A 24,186-nucleotide genomic window follows, 5' to 3' on the forward strand; every position below is an offset into this window, starting at 1 on the left:
TGAAAGTCATGCATGCCCACAGAGCAAGGCAAACCAGCACCATCATGTGAAAAGTGACTCAGCTAGTAACATCATTTCTGTATATGAGGGCCAAGTGGTATTAGCAAATATGCAAATTCTAATTTTAAAAGTCAGGAAAATATCTCAGAGCTAAAACAATCCACATCTTTTTGAAACAAGCCAAACAACCAAACAAAGCCTGTCTACCCATCCACCTGTCACTGCAGCATTCTTTGTAATGCTCCACCTAGTGGCCTGGAGAAGTTCAGTTCAGTCACAGTCATGACCAACTCTGCAACCTCATGGACTGCAGCACGCCAGGCTTCCCTGTCCACCACCAACTCCCAGAGGTTACTCAAACTCATGTCCATTGAGTCAGTGATGCCATCCAACCATCTCATCCTCTACTGACCCCTTCTCCTCCTGCTCTCAATCTTTCCCAGCATCAGGGTCTTTTCCAATGAGTCAGTTCTTCCTATCAGGTGGCCAAAGTGTTGGAGTTTTAGCTACAGCATCAGTCCTTCCAAAGAATATTCAGGATTGATTTCCTTTAGGATGGACTGGTTGGATCTCCTTTCAGTCCAAGGGACTCTCGAGAGTCTTCTCCATCACTGCAGTTCAAAAGCATCAATTCTTTAGTGCTCAGCTTTCTTTATAGTCCAACTCTCACATCCATACATGACTACTGGAAAAACCATAGCTTTGACTAGATGGACCTTTGTTGGCAAAGTAATGTCTCTGCTTTTTAATATGCTTTCTAGGGTGGTCATAGCTTTTCTTCCAAGGAGCAAGTGTCTTTTAATTTCATGGCTGCAATCACCATCTGCAGTGATTTTGGAGCCCAAGAAGAGTTAGCTGCCTTAACTAGCATACTTGGAGGAAAACTTTGGAGTATGGAAGCATCTCATTTCTTTGTTTAATCTGATGGAAACTGGTCTCTTTAAACTGTGAAGGGGAAATAAGCAGAAGGGTGTAAAATATCAGTCTAAAAATAACCACTTCCCACCCATTGAGACAAAGAGGTGGGGAGGACCTAGAGATTTTTACTACAATGAGCATTAAGGAAAACACTTGAAGCCCCTAAACCTAGGATCTAAAGTGTAAGGACCCTAACCCTATTGACATCACAGTCCTTCCTGCAGTCACAATGCCACTGGGCCACCCCAAGAAGATGTCCCAGGAACATGAAGACTTTAGTCAGGATGCAATCAAAATTCCTTAGTACTTTGGCTTTCAGAGAGAGAAGATAAAAACCTCTGTTCCCTTTCCAAAAAATAAAGTCAGGAAATCAAGCATCATGAGTTCAGGTATTTATCTCATGGATTACTCAAGGACTCTACATGTCTCATTCTTTGCTAGCTTACCTATATTTCTTATTACATGCAAACAAGGTAATAAATCCCGAAGTAAATACTCAGAAGGCTTCGGTACAATGGAGTGAGGAATCATTGCCTATTATCAGTTTGACCCAGATGAGCGCCTCTTAGCAGTTTCCTGACTGTCTCATGGCAGTATCCGAGGCAATAAGCTATTCTGCAGGTGTGATGGGGATCTGGGGGAGAATGGGGGAGGAGAGGACGGAAGGAAAGACGTGTGAAACAAATTGGAAGCCTCCCCTTAAGTTTCAATGTATGTTCAGAAACTGCCATCAATTAAAAAATAAACGATTGCCACCACTGCAAAAACTTCATTTGCCGGAGTTCCTGATCTGATTCAGCATTCTGGTTGCCTAGAGACGGATGTAAACAAAAGTGCCTCCCCGACTGCCGCTGCCAAGGAACAGCCAGAAGAACTTGATGGCCCCCTTCCTGGCTCAGCCTGTGAGCAAGAAAAGAAAGCAAGTACTCTTAGATATTCATATTAAAAATAGGATATTTTGTTCAGCTTTATAGCTTAGTGTTGCCTAGAGAGATCTCAGGAGTCCAGGAAGAGTTGCTTTCCTTTTCACTCTCTCACCTTTCCTATTTGTTCTGCTTTGAAAAAAAATGACTGAGGCCAGCAGAAGCTGCAAAGAAAAATGATCTCAATTTGTCGGTACATTCATTGGACTGACTTTTAATAGGGGGAGCTAAAAATTTGATCATTATTTATTTTTGTGAAGATTTAAAAGGAAGTCAAATTGTGGATGTTATCTCTAACAAAAAAAAAGAAAATAGCTAAATAAAATTTTTATTGTTTTGTGCTTGTCATATCTTCCCCACTAATTTAAAAAAAAACACTCAAATATGCAGCGTTTTCAGACTTTGCTTTGTAATTCTGACTAGCAGATACAGCCTCTTGTGATGGGACGAGGACTGGAAAGCTAGAACAATGTCAAGCAATGACTTTGGGTATCTACTGGCTGTACCACATATTGGCTGCATGACTCAATTACTTAAAAACTCTCTGCTTCCTCTTATGCGAAATGGGCTGATTAGGGCTGTCCTAAGATGTGGAGCTTGAAAGAGCCTCTAAGGCAAAGGCAGGTAGGAAGGACCCAGCCTGACCATTATCATCACCTACATGATGTTGAGTAAGTTCCTTGCTTCTCTGATTCTCAGATTCCTCACCTACAAAAATAATCATCTTAAATTCTTTCTCGAATAAAGAAGGATTTCAGTTACTTAAGGTAACTATTGTTATCTGTAAGTTAATGATTCTCACTTTACAGAGCTGTTTCAAGAATGAAATTACATCATATGTGTGAACATATTTTATAGTCCATTCAGTTGTAAAGCATTATTACTAAAAAATGAAAACTAATACTTCTAAATGTCCTGTGATAATCACAAAGTTGTTTATGAGGCAATTTTCATATAATTATGCTTAGTTTGTAGGAAGAGCTGACTCCTATATTCAATTCAATTCAGTGGGATAGCTGACTCCTATATTCAATTAGCAAAAATATAAAAACTTAGTCTTAAATACCTAAAAAAGTGCACAAAGAGTAAATAAGTTACGCCCCAATGTTAACAGCTTTTGCTCTAGAATTATGGTTTTTTTCTGTATCTTTTACTTTTTCTATATTTTTCCAAATTTCCATGAATTGTCAGGTTTAACATTTATTACTTTAAAAGTATGTGGCTTGTAGGTATGCTTTTAAGAGAATGCTGTTTATTGTCTTCCAAAGCAAAACTTAAAAATGAGCAAAATAAAACAGATAAAAAATAAATAGATAAAACAGATATGTATCCAATTGCTTTACTTCAAAAGAAGAAAGGAAGACAATAGCCCCATTAGTCATTGTCCTTGGACACAATATTCATCACACTCTTTCTTTCCACAAGTACTCACAAAAGACTAGTAGGTGCCAAACATACAAGGCCAGGGACCAGCCCACAAACAAGCTCCCACAGGCTGGTGTGCAGCCGCGGAGAGATGAGAAGGAAAGAGCTGGCATTAAGTAGGTGAGCCCATGGCACAGCACTGTTCCAGCCAGAATCCAGAGTGAAAACACAAACCAGGGTAGAAGACCAATCCTGCTCTCTAGGGAGCTGGGATGGTTTCCATACCACAGACATCGGTGTGCTCAGGATATTAGTATAATAAATCCATTCTCTAGGGAAGACCTGGCTTTGGAGCACCAGACTCAGGGCAAACTCCACTCAACATTGGACAGAGAGGGTCTGAAGCACAATTATATGCCTCACTGACTCCATCTGCACAGCCTCCAGCTTTTTCTGGTTCCTTCCACTGAGTGGTCTGGCCAGGAGAGCCTGTTGTCAGGTGTTGTTCTATATTAGCCTCCTTGATAAGAAACTTACCTTTCTTTTTTTTTTTTTTAAGTTTTATTGGAGGAGAGAGGTCTCCAAATAAGTTTATTTAGCCCTAAGTTAAGAAGTAAGGTGTGGTCATTCTTAAGAAAGTGAAATCGCTCAGTTGTGTTCAACTCTTTGCAACCAAAAGGACTGTAGCCTACCGGGCTCCTCCATCCATGGGATTTCCCAGGCAAGAATACTGGAGTGGGTTGCCATTTCCTTCTCCAGGGGATCTTCCCAACCCAGGATTTGAACCCAGGTCTCTCGCATTGCAGGCAGACGCTTTACTGTCTAAGCCACCAGGGAAGCCAATCATTCTTAAGGCATTTGCAAAACGAATGATTTCTGTCGTGGGTTTTAACATACTCTGCTCACCATTCTAGTTGTTAGTAACAAAAACCAAGAAAAAATACCCTAGGAACATATTTTATTTAAGTTTTTAACTGGAATACAACTCATACTCTCCAGATTGAATCCAGTTCAGTGACAGGCTATTAAAATGAAGGTAAATTCATTTTTTCTTTTAATTTTAAAAAATAAAGGAACATTAATATTTAAAACACTTTCAACATAAGCAAAATAGTAAGTACATTTGGTAACCTCTTTCCTCCTAGAAATGCTACAAAATTAAATGAATTTTCATGCAAGTAGAACTTTCTAGTATCATTTTATTGAATTAGTAGTGTCCATACAGCCAATTATGTTTAACATTAGAAGTTATATACATATCTGTGCTCTATACTTTTATTTCTCATTGACTATAAGACTCTGACAAACAAATTTCTTAGAAAACAAAATTATTTGAATAGATGAGTTTTCTAGATTTTGGCTTTGTCTTTTAAAATTAGCTGATTCCCATTGGAATTCACCAGGTCAGGAATAATTCACTCTATGAAGACATCTTTAGTAACTCAGCCAGTAATCGTTTTCTATTTCATTAAAATACCATGTAAGAATAATCTATGGTTTTGACTTTTCCAGAAAGTTTTTCTTGACTATGGTACCAAATATATGAAATGCAACTGTCTAGAATCTTCCCAGAATTTGATTTGGGTTTTAGCCTCTAGCGGTACAAATGGGGCATGTGCAAGATTAACTGGGGTAGTGATCTGTGGCCTATAGCATTGATTTTGTTTTAAATTAAAACATCATAAGAAGGATAAGATTTCCCTGTAAAGTAGCTAACAACACATTTTAAACCCATGACCTTTGTTTCAGGTAAGATTTTCTCCAGCCAAAATGTCAACCAAGAATTCTACAGATCTAGTTGAATATGTTGACAAGTAAGTCTGAATTACAACAGTTTTAACTATCATTGATGATTACATTAGAAATTAAAGGGCCTGAATGAGATCTTTGAGTTTATCTAAACTAGTTCTCTGCTTTCAGAAGGACCACATTAAACCATGCCAGGAAAGCGAACCTCCCTTATTCTTCTCTGATTGACAAAAAGTGCCAATTTTACTGCTTCCTCTTTAAATAGCCCTTATAGGTTTATATAGATTTATAAATAAAATAACACAGGCAATGAAAGACATATGACAAGATAAGATATACTTAACTGTGACTTTCAAAGTAAATCAAATGAAAATGTTAACATTTCAAGATAAAAACTCAGGAAATTTTGAAATATATTAAATCAATCATCAGAACGTTTTTGTTTCTGCTATTTACAGTGCCACACCTGAATCTCATCCAGGGAAGGTATACAGAGAGTGGCAACTCTGGGGACTTGGAAATTTACAATTAATACATGCACATTGTCCAAAAGATCTTAGTTTGGACAAGTCGGGATCACAGGACAATGCATATTAGTTTGAGTTTCCATTTGAGGGATGTGATCTGATGTCTCCATTAAAGTTTTCAGGACACTTGGGATTTAGTGTCAGACCTTCCAATAATTTTCTGCATGACCTCATGCTTAGTCCCCTGTGTCTCTGGGCTCGTTCTCTCATTTGCCAAATGAAGAGGTTGAACTAGAAACTCTACGACCCATTATATACTGTACCTTTAAAATAATTCTGATCCTAAAATATACATCATGACCATAGAGGGTAAAAAAAGATTGAACAAAGTAAATGATTCCACACGAAAAGTATAAATACTGGATTTTCATTTTTTAAATTACTTTTAACAATGAAGCCAATAAAACTTTAAAAATCACTGATATTACAGTGGTTTCCAAAGTGCCACAGTGATAAAGAACCCACCTGCCAATGCAGGAGATGCAAGAGATGCGAGTTCAATCCTTGGGTAGGGAAGATCCCCTGGAGGAGGAAATGACAACCCATTCCAGTCTCCTTGCCTGGAAAATTCCATGGACAGAGGAGCCTGGTAGGCTACAGTCCATGCGGTGGCAAAGAATTGGACATGACTGAGCATGCATGCATGCCACAAATATTCCAGAATGTTCACCATTAAGAATTTCCCTGTTTCTTAGTGAACTGAATTTAATGCATTCCAAGTAGTTCAACCACAGTATTTCAGCCCTTCTTTTCATGCTACCGCTAATTTGTATTTGTTTATGGGATAATGAGGCTATAATTTAGAGAAAATGAGACCAGACAAGAGGAAAGGGTGTTTTTTTAATGTTTAAAAATAAGACATGTGGATAGATGGTATTTTTTCTTTGTTAAGGACAATGAATGAGGCATGCACAAAAATAATGACCATATTGGATATATCAGCTAACATTTCCATCCAAGGAGAACACAGAGGCCTATTCCCATCTGACTCTCCACATGACAAATAGAAAATAGAAATCATTCTTCCGTCAAATTCCAATGTGAACCCAAGTGCATTTTGTTAGCTCAGACTGGTGATTTACATCATAGAAGATGAGAGAAATTTCACGGAAGATGGCAATAAAAGGAAATCCAAAGAAATTTTTGCCATTTCTTGGATTCCAGAGAAAGCAAAATTAAAACAAAGGGAAAGAAGGATTCAGTGGTTCAAAGCAAAAGCATGATGACCTCAAGATTCATTTCTACCTTGATCTCCCCCACATCCCTTCTCTTGCTGCCTAAGTCATATACTAAGAGCCTTCTATGTACCACCTGAGATAGCTGGTTTCCCTTTGATCTCTCTCCTATAATCTCCCAGAGCAGGCTGAAAACTCCCTAAAGGCAGGGACTCTCTGGCCTTAATACTTTTCAACACACCTGCAACAGCCTATCATGATGCATTGAATTTCAATTCCTACAGAACTGTAGTTGACAGAAGTAGTGGAGAATAATGGTGGAGCAATTGAATCTTTAAGGTTCTGCTTAGAGCAGCAGATTTCTGATTAACTGGAAAAGCAAAATGGCATTTGGGCATTTCAATCATCAGTCGGATGTTTTGAATGGACGTAATGAATCCAACAAAATAAACATAAACACGATAAGTTTTAAAATAATTTCCTCCTTCAAGTGATAGTATGCATTGAGTGGTAACAAATGTATTGATATGTAAGCAGAGTACTTACACAAATACAAAACTCGTGAAACAGTCTGAATATATGTTACATATTCTCAGAGGTTCTGCCTTATAAATCTATGTGGGCATATTTATAGGTAATACTAAAAACAAATAATAAAAACAACTGAAAAGAGTAAAAAAAAATCCAGCAACAAGAGGGATAAATGCCTGTTCTATGAACAGAGCTTGGCTACAGATAAGCACATTAAAAAGGCAGGCAGACCAAGCGTGTACACGGCTCTTCTCTGCCTCAGGCAGTTGGAGCAACACCCACACACTATTAGTGCTTGCTAAATGTTAGGTCGTATTAATAATCCATGTAGCAGGGGGAGGCAGAATGCTTGCAATCATTTCTAGGACAATTATGGTGACATTATATTAAAGGCAGTAAATAATTCTGATTTCCCCATGTGTTTATAGATTCACAACGAACAGACATCCACTGATTTCACGAGAGTGCAGTCAGTGCTCATTTAAGTGTAATTAAGCAGAAAAGCACTAACACCTTTTTTCTTTTTCTTCTGCTGGTAGAAGGAGCATTGCATGGTGGCTAGGCACCAACTCTTGAATCTGCCAGTAATCAGCTATATGACCTTAAGAAAATGAAAATGTCTTTTCTCCAGGCAGTCTCTGCCTCCTCCATAAAATGGGGTGGGGTTTTAAGTGCCTGAATCCCAAGGGCTGTCTCAGTTCTAGGTAAGATTCAGAATTCATTTCTAGAATGCAGATTAGAGTCACCACTATTTGCTATTCCTCGACTCTGCCCACAAGTTACACTCATAAGCACTCTTTTATGTAATAAAGTAAGTGGTTAAGATTTAAGAGCATACATATTCCCCCAGAGGATTCATTTGGAGTGGAAAACAAATTCTGCTCATAAATTACTTTTTCATTTTCTTCAATTGAATCTTCTGAAAAAACAAAAAGGTATCTCACCACAAAATCAAATGACTCTTAAGGTCTCTTCTATCCTTTAGGTTCCTGGTCTTCAAAAACTAGTTATAGCCATTTATTCATCTAGCAAATATTTACTGATTATATACTAGATAGCAGGCATGATACTAGGCCCCTGAACAGTCTTCAGTGAACAGAACAAAGACCCTGCCCTCATGGAACATTTGTTCTAGGAAGAGGAACAGATTCACATCGTTAGGTCATCTGGCCAGGGTAGGCCTCATTGAGAAGTTAGCATTTGAGCAAAAACCCGATGAGGGAATGGACCACAGGGACATACAGGGGAAAGCAAATTTGCTAAGGCTGGAACACTCCTGCGGTGTGTCAGAAACAGCACAGGGGCAGAGAGGACTGGAATAAAAAGGAAGGGAGTATAACCCTGAACTGTGATGCTCTCTGGTCCAAAGAAATGAAGTTGTTTTGTACTAAGGAGCTGTCCAGGCTGGGCTATAGCCAATATGTATCTCAGAGATGCTCTCAGGAGTACATTTGGGGATGATGGGGGTCTGGGTGATGGCCAAAGAATGGTATTTAAAATTTGGATACATAAAACTCTCAGTGAGCCAAATGGGCAAAATAATAAATGATTAATGAGCTCTACTTGTAAGTAGAATAGGGCATTCAGGGCCTGGAAAATAGTCATGTTCAATGCTTCTTCCCAGTACCATGGCAGACATTTTATTATACCATGATGCATCGCTCTCGTTGCCACACGAAGACAGGTATTTCACATCAGGGTACACGAGAGAGGAAGACAGAACACTGTCGGCTGAATGTTTCATGGGATAGGTCGTGTTAGGTTGGAGATCTCTTGGGTTTTATTTGGCAGGATCATATCCATCTTTGAGGGCAACTAGCTCTCAGGTGAGAAAGCTCAAAATAGTCTGCATAGCTTATGGAAAAAAAAGACACACAGGGCACTCTGGGTTGGGAGCAGGTTGTTTCTTACCTGGCAGATCCCCTCCCACCCTGCACAGGTCTCTGGCCCCACTGACCACATGCAGCGTTAATGTTTCCGGCTCTTAAGTGAACTTGCTCAGTCGTGTCCGACTCTTTGTGACCCCCATGGACTGTAGCCTATCAGGCTCCGCCATCCATGGGATTTTCCAGGCAAGAGTACTGGAGTGGGGTGCCATTTCTTTCTCCAGGGTATCTTCCTGACCCAGGGATTGAACCTGGGTCTTCCTCATTGCGGGCAGATAGACGCCTTACCGTCTGAGCCACCAGAGTAGGGTTCCGGCTCTCACTCTGTGTTAATCATCTCACTGAATCTTCACAGTAACTCTAAGAGGTGGAGAGTGTTGCTGTTTTAAAGATGAAGTCACTGGCGTTCAGAGGAGTCAAGTACTTGCCCACGGTCACACAATGCAATGACAGACCAAGATTCTAACACAGAAATCTGTGTCTACATGATCTCAAAGCCTATTTTCCTAACCACTTGGCTATCCACACCCTCTGCTGGCTATCTTTTCAACACACATGCACCCTGGGACATCTTAGAATCCTGGGACATCTTTGCCTCCAGTCCATCCCTTGCAGCGTGGAAGATGTGAACGCAGCCACATCTGATCTTCCTCCATGGTGTCCATCCATGGGGTTTCAGCAGCCTGGATTCACATCTTAGCTAAGCCTGGGAGGCACTGCTGTCAGCCACAGTGCAGTCTTTTATTCTGTCTCTGGCATCATCTCACTGAGCACCCCCACCCCCATGATGGGCAAGACTCTGGCCATAGGTGGACACAGCCACAGGAAATGGGCGTTACCCACAACACCCTCATGTCAATCAAGGCAGAACTGCCCACATGAAGCTCACTCCCTCCCATCCCAGGAGGCTCCCTGAATTCTCACCACACTCAAGAGCTAGTGTGAGAACTGAGCTGAGGTCAGACAAAGGCCAGTCTCAGTTCTCTAGAGCAGAGAGCATGCCCCTCCAACCCCTGGACCACAGAAAGGATCCTTAGGACTCCAAAGAGAGATGTGAGCCAAGCACAGGAAAGATAACTGGGATGAAAAATTACATAACGTTGGAAGCAAGCTAAATATATATATACACATATATATATGCAGAGGAATATAATTATACATATGTAAGCTATATATAACATCATATATAAACATATATATCTTGAATATATACTTATATATGAAGAATATACACGTGTAAATATGTATGCCAGTTAAATATATATATAGCTTTATATCTACAAATATATATATTTATCTTGAGTGTATATATATATATATATTTATATTTCAGAGGAATAAATATATCTTATCTCTGAGAATAACTCAGGGATTTATATAAATGTAACAAGGAGAAGTACTAATTGGTCTAAACAAAGCTGCTGCAATGTAGGTAAAAGAGTCAAAGGGGCAGTCTAATATTTCTTGGCTGGATTACTGATAATCTTCAAGCTTTAGTTTCCATGTAAACTGAGAAAAATTTTACTTATACCAAGGACTGGTTGTGGGGATGAGATGAATGGATGTTTGTGAAAGTGCTCTGTTGACTATAAGCATTATGGAGAAATAAAACCGTGTGATAATAAATTCCTTATATTTCTCTTGGGCTAGAAACTCCCCTCAAATAATTTAGCATTTGTATTAGATTCCTAGGGCTGCAACAACACAATACCACAAACAGCAGACGTTTTGCCTCACAATTCCAGGAGTTAGAAGTCTGAAATCAAGGCGTCTGCAGGTTGATTCCTTCTAAGGGCTGTGGGGAGACTGTTCTGAGAGAAATTCATCTCTCTCAGCTTCTGGTGATAGCCAGCAATCCCTGGTGTTCCTTGACTCACAGATGAGTGACTCCAATCTCTGCCTCCGTCTTCACATTGTCTCCCCCTGGTGTCTCTGCCTTCACGGGGCCGTCTTATAAAAACATCAGTCAAACTGCATTAGGCACCCACCAACCCCAGTGAGTGTGACTAATCACATCTGCCATGACCTTCAAGGTCACATTCTGTGGTGCTAGGAGTTAGGACGTCAACATATCTTTTCCCATAACACCATCTAATTATTAATAATAATCATAATAAGAACACACATGTGTGACCCTTGTAGACATTACAAAGCACTTTAGATACATTAGGGCTTCCCTCATAGCTCAGTTGGTAAAGAATCCGCCTGCAATGCAGGAGACTCTGGTTCAATTCCTGAAAATCAAACTGGGAAGATCTCTGGGAGAAAGGGATAGGCTACCCACTCCAGTATTCTTGGGCTTCCCTGTGGCTCAGCTGGTAAAGAATTTTCCTGCAGTGCGGGAGACCTGGCTTTGATCCCTGAGTTGGGAAGATCCCCTGGAAAAGGGAAAGGCTACCCACTCCAGTATTCTGGCCTGGAGAATTCCATGGGCTATATAGTCCATGGGATTACAAAGAGTAGGACATGACTGAGCGACTTTCACTTTTGATACATTAGGTAAATTGATTAACTTCAGCCAACTCAGGAGGGCAGGAGTCATCTCCATAAGACAAATAAAGGAGATCTCTTCTGACTACTTATTAAGGGTGAAGGATATTAAGTGGCAGAGGCAGAACTTGAACCCCCAGTCTTCCCACTTCACATAGAGTCTTATTTCCCTTGGGGACTCACATAAATAGCACACAAATCCCAACTATAGTGCGGTAATGTGGGTCAGGGTTTCAAGAGCACTACAAAATGCTGTAAGAACTCCAGGTACCATCAAAACAACTCGCTGCTGCAGTCCACGTGTTTCCCTGTGTCACCCAGCTGTCCACCAAGCCCCCATCCACACGGAGACTCAGGAACACCTGCCCACCTGAATGTCTCCCCCAGAAAGCCAATCACAACAGGTACATTATGAAGTCTGTAATTTTACTGAAAACGTTACTGAACACGGGGAGTTTGCCTCATACTACGTAACTTGAATCTGGGAAAAGTCCGCAGCCAGTCTCTTTCTCCAGCCTCTTCTCAGAGGCATCACTGTTTAGAGTCCTTTCCTTTCCTGGTTCCTCCGCACAGGCCAGTGTTGACCTAATCCCACTGGGCTACTTCTTTCTGTTATGGATGATTTAAAATTGAAATTGCCTCCCTCACTCACCTACAGCTTTCAGCCCTGTGTGTAAAACTCAGCAAAGGAGGCTTCTAGAGCCACCAAAAACATCTGACCGGGCAACAGTTAGGAACAAGCAACCAGGAAATTGTAGAAAATACATTCTCAATACCATCACTCCACGCACATACTCATGGATTATTTTTGTGACGCAGCAAAGTATTCTCTGAAATGTCACTTTATTTCACTATTGTTTGCCAGACTCTATGCACTGAGAATGTAACTAGTCATAGAATAAATCCCACAGAAGTGAAAATTCTCTTCAGTTATGCCCCCTTTGTATTCTAGAAAGGAGTTTCAATTTTCCAATTTCTGTCTCTTGAATGTTACAGGTTGCTGAAATGGTTTTCCAAATCTCCTAAGTAAATTTAGTGCTCTAGTCACAAGAACAGAACAGGCAGAGACATGAAAGTCACTATGTACCAATGCATCTGCCAGCAACAGCACAGCTGGTGTAAGTCACACTGAACCGTAGAGAAATAGAACTCAGAGTTTGTGGAAAATCTGTTCAGACTCAGTTGTCAGCTACATAATCAATGATTTATGTAAAGTCCAAACATCCCTCTGAAAAGGCCCCCTAGGAATACTTCCTCCTGTGGTTAGTAACTCCATCTGTGCTAGTCTGGAATATTCAGTTCTATCTTTCCTTTCACAGTTAAATTTAGATACACAAGTCTCACTGGTATGCTATACTAATAAAGCAGTGAATTTTTCAAATTCAGGGTAACCACATCTTTGTTACTAGTGAAAAGCCTCAGTTTTTAAACTTTCGGATGATCTGATGTTCTGAACAACAGTGTTACCAGGAATCTCTCTTAGAAGACAGAATGTTCATGTGTTGGATGCTATTCCAGTCATTGGTTTACGAAAGTCATTTGGAAAGCAATATTCTCTTTCCTTATGGCAGAAAAATAGGAAATATATATTTAAGCTCTCTTTATCTGATAGGAATCACACAAGTAGAGCTAAACAGAGCATCATTTGGTGCTTCAGGTTGCCATTTCCCTCTCCAGGGGATCTTCCCAACCCAGGGATCGAACCCAGGTCTCTCACATTGCAGGCATACGCTTTACCATCTGAGCCACCAGGGAAGCCCATTAAACATCATTAACAAACAATAATAGTAATAATACTCCAATATATATCTCACTCTATCTCATAGTATGAGATTTACTATATCTTAGGCATGAAAAGAAATTTCAAAAAGGAACATTCTCCATTAAAACATAAAAGTTTTAAAAATAAATTTGAAGAATTAAAAGAAAATAACTACAGTCCATCATTTATATGTCACTTAAATCTCCACAGCTGCAAGCAAGCACATTCACATAGTATTGGTGCTGCCCTCCACATGCCAACGAGCAACAATATTGAGGCCAATCCTGAAGGCAGGACCACAGACTGGCATCTGAGCAGAGGTGGCAGTGCTGTTCCGCTGGTCCCTCTACTGTCTTAGGTCTGTTTCCTCAGATATAATCCTGTGGATAGAATGCCCTTTCTGGATACACTCCTGACACCAGCCGACAGCACACCCAAGGAGTGAGGGCACACAGGCCCCTGGTGAGCCTGCACTGCAGTGCAGCTATAAACACTGGTCCCACCACCCCCCACCACCCGATCAGTCTTAAACAAATCAGCGATGCTCAGCCATTAGAATATATTCATCTAAGTGTTTATTTAAAGTACAAATTCTTTTTAAAGTTTTTAAGCTATAGTGGCTTCATTTTTTAATTTCTTTTTATTTTTTTGGCTGTGCCTTGAGCCATGTGGGATCTTAATTCCCTGACCAGGGGTCGAACCTAAATCCCCTGCAATGGAAACATGGAGTCTTAACCACTGGACCACCAGGGAAGTCCCCAAAATACATATTCTTGTTCTTCCCCTCACCCTCAAAATTATGACTTAATAGGTTTATGGTGGTGCCAAAGAATCTTCATTTTGACACCTTCCTTTCCTTCCCCACCCCTGTGAAAAGTTTCTTTGCAAGAAACACTGAATCAGACTAAGTTCCTTGAGGAACAAAACCTTTGCATATTATACATGGACCAGAGTAGACATTTAGTAATATTGACTGACATATTTCTATTTCAACTGACATTTTTATTGGTAAGTTACTAGATATAGATACAGTGGTTTCAGCTACTCATTAAAACTCCAACCAAAATGGCTTATACGTAAGGATATTGATTAGTTCACATTAAAAATATAGAATTAGGTTAATTTGGAGGCTTAACAACATCATCAAGCACCCAAGTGTTTTCAGTTCTTACCAGCTATCCTTTTTCCCCCTCATGATCACAAGATGGCTTCAGCAGTTCCAGGCATCACACACAGACATGACAACAACCAGCAAAGAAGAGGAAAGTTTCTTTCTGGGTATCTCTTCTTAAGGGCTTCCCTAGTAGCTCAGTTGGTAAAGAAGCTGCCTGCAATGCAGGAGACCTGGGTTCAATCCTGGGCTTGGGAAGATCCCCTGGAGAAGGAAATGGCAAACCACTCCAGTACTCTTGCCTGGAGAATTCCAAGGACAGAGGAGCCTGGTGGGCTACAGTCCATAGGATCGCAAAGAACTGGACATGATCTTTTAGGATAATCTCTTCTTAAAGGCAAGCAACCTTACTCAGAAACCCCACAGTAGGTTTCCCCTTGTACCTCATTGGCCAGTATTGCTTCACAGGCTCCTACCTAAACTGATTGCATTTCAGCCCTGAATAATTGGGCCACCAAGAGTAGTTTGTGCCCCCCGACCCGCCCTGAAGGACCTGGGAGGCAGGAGGATGAACCAAATCAGGCAGAAGCAGGGATAGCTATTAGGAAAGTCACCAACAGTGTCTGCCATACTGAGAACACCTAAGAGAAAACAAACTCTAGACCTTGATGGGAATGCAGCATGATTTACAAAGGTCTGTATAGAAGCCACATGGACTATGCAGTCCAGGGAATTCTCCAGGCCAGAATACTGGAATGGGTAGCCTTTCCCTTCTCCAGGGGATCTTCCCAACCCAGGGATCAAACCCAGGTCTCCCGCATTGCAGGTGGATTCTTTACCAGCTGAGCCACCAGGGAAGCCCAGAACAGAAGATCGGGGATGAAATACTCTTTCACTGGCAAATCCAGGCTGCAGGTTGTCTGGAGAACAGTAAGAAGCATCAGCTCAAGGAAGAACAAGGACTAGATCTGCAGTCCACTGCTAGGCTATGTGTCACCGTCCACAGGGCCTGACATCCCCTTCTTCTCTGCCTGTGACTCATCAGTCCCAGCCAGGGTAGCACTGTCAGCACAGCGAGGGTTTAAAGGAATGGGTTTTCTATGTACTAGGTTCTATCTGGTAATTTTCCAGAAAAACATTTTTGAGCCAAGTGAGTGCTAGATGGAATCTGACTGATGAAACCCTTAGCTAAGCTGTCTCTGCTCCTCAGAAGTGCAGGTGGTAGGAGAGATGAATCTCACCCAGACCGACGCTAAATATTTCATACGGCTCGGCAAAGGAAACTGTACACCTTGAGGCTCTAACAACTTGCAGCTTTGCGGGAGCTTTTTTTTTTTCCTCCAGTTTTCTAACAACGAAGCCTTAAGGAAACAGTCCAGCTAGACAGACCAATCAGTCAACAAATAGTTATTGGTCACCTACTACGTGTCAGGCACTCTTCTCAGTGTTGGGGACACTGTGAAGAACAAGTCAAACAAAGTGCCTGCCTTCAGGGAACTGTCAGTCTCACGATGGAGGGCAGAAAATACACACAAACAAGTGAATTAGATGATGTCAAGGTAATGACAGATGTTATGAAGACGAAATGGGCTATTATGGTAGAAAGTGACTGAGCGGGAGGTTTGTCTGAGGAGGGGGGCGCTGAAGCTGATGCCCAAAGAATGGGGAGAAGGAAGCCATGAAGAGACTGTGGGGAAGAGCTTTCCCAGAAGGAATAGCAAGTGCCAAGGCTCTTAGCTGGGAACTGCGTGGCGTGCCTGAGGAACAGAAAGAAGGCCTGCGTAGTTGAGTGAGGGTGAATGGAGGGAAGAGCGGGAGGAGATGGGGCCAGGAAGGAGGAAAAAGATTTTATTTCCAGAGAACGGATGAGCCTTCAGAGGGTTTTCAGGAGGCAAGCTCTATCTTCACATTTTAGAACGACAACTCTTAGCTGTTGTGTGGAAGACGCACTCTTCACTAGGAGGCAAAAGTAGAGGAGAAAATAGCCGCCATGACCGAGAGAAGAAGAAAGAACTAGAGAAAGACAGGATATGAAGCCTGAGGACACTTTCTGCGTGTCATTTCTGTTGTCACTCTTTTAGGCCACATCAGGAGCGTTAATTAAGGTGTGTCCTCTGCTTCTGTTTTTTATATCTTAGAATGACAGGAATATATGGGAGTAGCGGTTAACATTTGATTTTGGAGGCAGACATGAGTTTTTAATTCTGACTCTTCACATTTCTGAGTTGTATGACTGCTCCTACATCTGGCTGGTAAATGTTTTCAGTCTTCTCTCCCAAAGCACTAATTCATTCTTCAGCTATCTCCTGTCTGTCATAGTTATCCCACCATTTTTGTTTCTTTAACTATTTTCATGTCTAATATTTCTACTTGTTTGTTTTCTTGTTTTTTTTTTAATTTTTCTAATATCTCCCCGTATCTTCACTTTTAATATTTTTATTCACTTTTTAAAAAAATTTCTATTGCATTAAAGTGAAAGTCATTCATTCATGTCTGACTCTTTGTGATCCCATGGACGGTAGCCTGCCAGGCGCCTCTGTCCATGGAACTCTCCAGGCCAGAATACTGGAGTGGGTAGCTGTTCCCTTCTCCAGGGGATCTTTCCCACCCGGGGATTAAACCCAGGTCTCCCACACTGCAGGCAGATTCTTTACCAGCTGAGCCATGAGGGAAGCCCAAGAATATTGGAGTGGGTAGCCTATCCCTTCTCTGGCAGATCTTCCCAATCCAGGAATCAAACCTGGGTCTCCTGCATTCCAGGCAGATTCTTTACCAGCTGAGCTACCAGGGAAGCCCTCTTATTGCATATAACTTAGTAACTCTCTTTTGTAGGAATCTATAATCCAGTAGTCCTGGAAGAGGGCATGGCAACCCACTCCAATATTCTTGCCTGGAGAAGTCCCATGGACAGAGGAGCCTGGCAGGTTGCAGTCCCTGGGGTCACAAAGATTTGGACATGACTGAGTGACTAAGCACTGCACATAATCTAGTAGATTGTTAATTTGTTGGCTAATTTGTTTTTTGAGACTGTGCTCATCAGAGTTGTGATATTTTGGCCTGTGGGTTCATTTTTTCCCTGAAGATATCAGCCAAATCCTGTTCACCAATGAAGTCTTGTCAGCTCCAATGAGCTTGGGCGGTGGGGTGTGCGTGAATGCCAGACTAAAACCATCATCAGCCACCCCCTGTCCTACGGAATAACTTCTACCATCAGGTCTTCTCCTCTTGCTCCTAAAAAAGAAGCAACATAGGAAGAGCAGTTGCTTTCCCATCCCTGGAACATGTAGATGTAGTGAGATCTTATATTATTTGAAAAATGTTTTGGCTTTGCCTTCTTTTCAGAGCTAATCTAGGACAAACTACTGTATAGGAGAAGAAGCTCTTAGCAAGATTTCTAGGGATCTGGAAACTTTCCCCCCTTAATACTAAGAGCATTTGATTGGGGTATAATTAATATGCATTAAAATATGCAAAGTCTGTATCTCGGTGGATTTTGACAAATACAGTTAACCATGTAACAACCACTCAAATCAAAATATAGGACATTCTGGAAGCATTCTGATATTTCCAAGAAGCCAGTTGGATGACTGTGACAGGGTGGTGGTCTTTGAATGACCAAAAATTTCCCGGTACTCCATTTGTCAAGAGGTGGATACTCACTCACTTTGAATATAGGTACAATTTAGTAACTTGCTTCTAGGGAATGAACTCAAGCAAAAGATACAAGGTACGACTACAGAGACTAGGTCACAAAAATAAGCAAAGAAAATTAAATAAAGAAAAATACACAATAAAAGTAACTTGTTCTCCAAAATGTTTGTCTGTGAAGGGAAGAAGTAATTTGCTCACTCCAGTAGGAGTTATTGGGATTTTATATGTTTCTTTATCCTAATAACTAAATAGCCCTAGTCTTTGTATTTTCCTGTTCTAATTTATTTTTTTCTTTTACTTTTTGTTGAACTTCTGACTCTTTTGTTAATCTTTGCCTTTGACCTATCATTTCTCTCAGCAATTAGAAGCTCACTTCTCAATATAGGATCATCAGGCATTAAATTTATGTGGATCCAATTTGGCTTGTTAGAATAGCAGGTAAAATGTAGAACAATTCCTGCTTGAGAAACATGAAAAATGGATGATACAAGATCAAGGCTTAAGTCAGACCCAGTTACCAGATGAGACATAAACCAAGATTCTCACCGTGCAGGGTTTAAAGTCCTTCCAAACTTCTCCTCTCGGGGGAGAATATACCGGAGTACAAGGGCAGCTGCAAGTTCTGGTCCTGGCTCCTCTAGCTCACCCTTGTAAAGTCCCAGTGTTGTTTCCTTTTCTGGACCAGGGGTCACTCTTTTCTTCCCGCCATTCCAAACACCCAGAGAAGTCAGCTAGAAGACAGACTGAACAACCAGGACCGCACCATAGCTTTCCTCCTTGAGCAAGCCTTCCGCATCAAGGAGGACATCTCTGCCTGTCTTCAGGGGACCCATGGCTTTCGCAAGGAGGAGTCGCTTGCCAGGAAGCTCCTGGAAAACCACATCCAGACCATCACCAGCATCGTCAAAAAACTCAGCCAGAACATTGAGGTAGTTCTTTATTTCCCATGTGTTGGCACCATTGCTTGACAAAGATTATCAACCGTCAGGGGCAGTTTTCAACTAGAGAAATGAGTCCCTGTTATTTAAGTTTAAATGATTACCATTTAGTTACCTCAGAGGGAAAAAGTCAATATTTTAACTGCTCGTGTCATTCAACTTCTACTTTTTGTAGAAGGAAATTCTGTTCAAAAATTGTTGAATGTCTCTTTGTGACAGCAAAGACAATTGTTTAACATTAAATGTCAGACATTGTGCTAAGGTGCTTATTTTAGTATAACTCCCTAAGAGTCTATGAATGTGATCATTTCCAATAGAGGTTTTCCTAAGGTAGTCGTAATGCTCGTTCATAGACACATCACATATGACCCCCCAAATCTGTGACCCCCACTTCCCGCTCCTCTCTCCTTCACTCTGGCCACACTGTGCTCCCAGTGCTTCCTAGAACACCCCAAACATGCTCCGGCTTCAGGGCCTTTGCACTCGTTATGAACTCTGGGGGATCATCTTCTCCTAGACACTTCTGTGAAGTATTCTTCATTCCCGTCGGGTCCCTGATCAGAAATCACCCTGTCAGAGAGCATTTCCCTGACATGCCAACAGTCACAATCTCCCTTAAACCCCACCCTATTTTTATCCATAGTGCTTATCACAAACCACCATAGTCTATGCTTATTGTGATTCCACTTCTAAGATATAATCTCTGTGAGGGCAAAGATTTCATTTTGTTCACTGCCAAATCCCACACCAAACTGATGACAATGTATGAGAGGTCATCAGTGATCTGTCTATATTTCCTGAACAGATGGATGAATGAATGATATTTAAGGTATTAAAGGAAAAATAGTATTTCTGATCAAAAGAGAAAATAATTGTGTTAAATCAAGATGAGTAGATTCTTACCACAGATCTTTCAGAGTTTTTAAAGTACCAATGAGAATGATGAATCTCAGATAGCAACTTTCAGGCAAAAGTTCCAGAGGAGAAACTTAAAAAATCTGGCCTAATATGTGTGGAATTATGAGAATTGACAACAATGCCCTTGCACAATACCTGCCCTTAGATAGAATAGTAGATTAGACAAAAACAAAAACCATGAGATTGATCCAGCAATGACTTACTCATGACTTTGTATTTAATCCTAAGGATATCTGTTAATTTATTTTCTATCTGTAGACCCCAATAACGCATTTGAGGGAGTGTGAAAAGTTAAAAAATCTTGATGAAACAGATCACAGAAGAAATCAAAAAAGAAATCAAAATATGCATAGAAACGAATGAAAATGAAAACACAACAACCGAAAACCTATGGGACACTGTAAAAGCAATGCTAAGGGGAAGGTTCATAGCAATACAGGCATACCTCAAGAAACAAGAAAAAAATCAAATAAATCAACTAACTCTACACCTAAAGCAACTAGAGAAGGAAGAAATGAAGAACCCCAGGGTCAGTAGAAGGAAAGAAATCTTAAAAATTAGGGTAGAAATAAATGCAAAAGAAACAAAAGAGACCATAGCAAAAATCAACAAAACTAAAAGCTGGTTTTTCAAGAAGATAAACAAAATTGACAAGCCATTAGCCAGACTCATCAACAAACAAAGGGAGAAGAATCAGATCAACAAAATTAGAAATGAAAATGGAGAGATCACAACAGACTCCACAGAAATACAAAGGATCATAAGAGACTACTACCAACAGCTATATGCCAATAAAATGGACAACTTGGAAGAAATGGACAAATTCTTAGAAAAGTATAACTTTCCAAAACTGAACCAGGAAGAAATAGAAGATCTTAACAGACCCATCACAAGCACGGAAATCGAAACTGTAATCCGAAATCTTCCAGCAAACAAAAGCCCAGGACCAGACGGCTTCACAGCAGAATTCTACCAAAAATTTAGAGAAGAGCTAACACCTATCCTACTCAAACTCTTCCAGAAAATTGCAGAAGATGGTAAACTTCCAAACTCATTCTATGAGGCCTCCATCACCCTAATTCCAAAACCAGACAAAGATGCTACAAAAAAAGAAAACTACAGGCCAATATCACTGACGAACATAGATACAAAAATCCTTAATAAAATTCTAGCAAACAGAATCCAACATCATATTAAAAAGATCATACATCATGACCAAGTGGGCTTTATCCCAGGAATGCAAGGTTTCTTTAACATCTGCAAATCAATCAATGTAATACACCACATTAACAAATTGAAAGATAAAAACCATATGATTATCTCAATAGATGCAGAAAAAGCCTTTGACAAAATTCAACATCCATTTATGATAAAAACCCTCCAGAAAGCAGGAATAGAAGGAACATACCTCAACATAATAAAAGCTATATATGACAAACCCACAGCAAACATCATCCTCAATGGTGAAAAATTGAAAGCATTTCCCCTAAAGTCAGGAACAAGGCAAGGATGTCCACTTTCACCACTACTATTCAACATAGTTCTGGAAGTTTTGGCCACAGCAATCAGAGCGGAAAAAGAAATAAAAGGAATACAGATAGGAAAAGAAGAAGTAAAACTCTCACTGTTTGCAGATGACATGATCCTCTACATAGAAAACCCTAAAGATTCTACCAGAAAATTACTAGAGCTGATCAATGAATACAGTAAAGTTGCAGGATATAAAATTAACACACAGAAATCCCTTGCATTCCTATACTCCAATAATGAGAAAACAGAAAGAGAAATTAAGGAAACAATACCATTCACCATTGCAACAAAAAGAATAAAATACTTAGGAATATATCTATCTAAAGAAACAAAAGACTTATATATAGAAAACTATAAAACACTGATGAAAGAAATCAAAGAGGACACAAACAGATGGAGAAATATACCGTGTTCATGGATTGGAAGAATTAATATAGTGAAAATGAGTATACTACCCAAAGCAATCTATAGATTCAATGCAATCCCTATCAAGCTACCAATGGTATTTTTCACAGAACTAGAACAAATCATCTCACAATTTGTATGGAAATATAAGAAACCTCGAATAGCCAAAGCAATCTTGAGAAAGAAGAATGGAACTGGAGGAATCAACCTGCCTGACTTCAGGCTCTACTACAAAGCCACAGTCATCAAGACAGTATGGTACTGGCACAAAGACAGAAATATAGATCAATGGAACAAAATAGAAAGCCCAGAGATAAACCCACACACCTATGGACATCTTATCTTCGACAAAGGAGGCAAGAATATACAATGGAGAAAAGACAATCTCTTTAACAAGTGGTGCTGGGAAAACTGGTCAACCACTTGTAAAAGAATGAAACTAGTACACTTCCTAACACTATACACAAAAATAAACTCAAAATGGATTAAAGATCTAAATGTAAGACCAGAAACTATAAAACTCCTAGAGGAAAACATAGGCAAAACACTCTCTGACATAAATCACAGCAGGATCCTCCATGACCCACCTCCCAGAATATTGGAAATAAAAGCAAAAATAAAGAAATGGGACCTAATTAAACTTAAAAGCTTTTGCACAACAAAGGAATCTGTAAGCACGGTGAAAAGACAGCCTTCAGAATGGGAGAAAATAATAGCAAACGAAGCAACAGACGAACAATTAATCTCAAAAATATACAAGCAACTTCTGCAGCTCAATTCCAGAAAAATAAACGACCCAATCAAAAAATGGGCCAAAGAACTAAACAGACACTTCTCCAAAGAAGACATACAGATGGCTAACAAACACATGAAAAGATGCTCAACATCACTCATTATTAGAGAAATGCAAATCAAAACCACAAGGAGGTACTATTTCACACCAGTCAGAATGGCTGCTATCCAAAAGTCTACAAGCAATAAATGCTGGAGAGGGTGTGGAGAAAAGGGAACCCTCTTACACTGTTGGTGGGAATGTAAACTAGTACAGCCACTATGGAGAACTGGAAATAGAACTGCCATATGACCCAGCAATCCCACTGCTGGGCATACACACCGAGGAAACCAGAACTGAAAGAGACGCGTGTACCCCAATGTTCATCGCAGCACTGTTTACAATTGCCAGGACATGGAAGCAACCTACATGTCCATCATCAGACGAATGGATAAGGAAGCTGTGGTACATATACACAATGGAATATTACTCGGCCATTAAAAAAAATACATTTGAATCGGTTCTATTGAGATGGATGAAACTTGAGCCCATAATACAGAGTGAAGTAAGCCAGAAAGAAAAACACCAATACAGTATACTAATGCATATATATGGAATTTGAAAGATGGTAACGATAACCCTATATGCGAGACAGAATAAGAGACACAGATGCATAGAACAGTCTTATGAACTCTGAGGGAGAAGGTGAGGGTGGGACGTTCTGGGAGAATAGCATTGAAACATGTATATTATCATACGTGAAACAGAACACCATTCCATGTTCGATGCATGAGACAAATGCTCAGGGCTGGTGCAATTGGATGACCCAGAAGGATGGGATGGGGAGGGAGGTGGGAGGGGGGTCCAGGAGGGGGGTCCAGGAAGGGGAACACATGTAAACCCATGGCTGATTCATGTCAATGTATGGCAAAAACTACTACAATATTGTGAAGTAATCAGCCCCCAACTAAAATAAATAAATTTATTTTAAAAAAAATAAAAAAATAAAAAATCTTGGTGAGCCATTAAAAGGCACTTTATTGGTATTTAGCACATTCTGAATTGACGGCAGTGCCTAAAGAGGCAATGTTACTTCTCAAAGTGGCCAAAGGTGTTTCCAGGCATAATGAACTGTCATGAAAGTAAGGAGAGATACATGATTCAGTGCCAATGAGATGATGAGAAAATCAAGCATAGCACCAGCACTAAAAGAAGATCCTAATTTAGGAGTCAAAACTTCTTGGTAATTGAAAAGATAACAGCATTCTCAGAAATATCAAAAGGCTTCTAGAATGTTCTATATTTTTATTTTGGTGGTTGCTACATAGTCAATTATATTTGTCAAAATCTATCCAGAAATATGCTTTGATTTATATATTTTAATAAATATTAATTATATCCCAATAAAATACTCTTAGCATTAAGGGGAAAAAACATTTCCAGATACTAGAAATCTTGCTAAAAGCTTCTTTTCCTATCTTGATTAGTTCTGAAAAATACAAAGCCAAAGTATTTTCCAAATACTATAAAATCTC

General features: G+C 40.1%; 1 protein-coding gene across 2 annotated transcripts in view; it reads left to right on the forward strand.

Moving 5' to 3' along the window:
* Positions 1 to 1,195: 1,195 nt before the first annotated feature.
* Positions 1,196 to 24,186, forward strand: part of FAM81B (family with sequence similarity 81 member B) — a 56,100-nt gene continuing 33,109 nt past the window's right edge. Inside the window, exons 1-4 of one of the 2 annotated variants that reach the window (XM_081498751.1) lie at positions 1,196 to 1,307; positions 1,734 to 1,837; positions 4,956 to 5,020; positions 18,774 to 19,017. In XM_081498751.1, coding sequence (XP_081354877.1) covers positions 1,298 to 1,307; positions 1,734 to 1,837; positions 4,956 to 5,020; positions 18,774 to 19,017 — 423 coding nt within the window. In that variant the 5' untranslated portion in view covers positions 1,196 to 1,297. Of the gene's footprint in view, positions 1,308 to 1,733; positions 2,609 to 4,955; positions 5,021 to 18,773; positions 19,018 to 24,186 lie in introns of those variants that run through there. The other variant, XM_081498752.1, reaches the window with a different exon arrangement.

This window comes from Giraffa tippelskirchi, chromosome 6 (assembly GCF_054371585.1).
Source record: "Giraffa tippelskirchi isolate mGirTip1 chromosome 6, T2T-mGirTip1v1.2.pri, whole genome shotgun sequence".
NCBI lineage: Eukaryota > Metazoa > Chordata > Mammalia > Artiodactyla > Giraffidae > Giraffa > Giraffa tippelskirchi.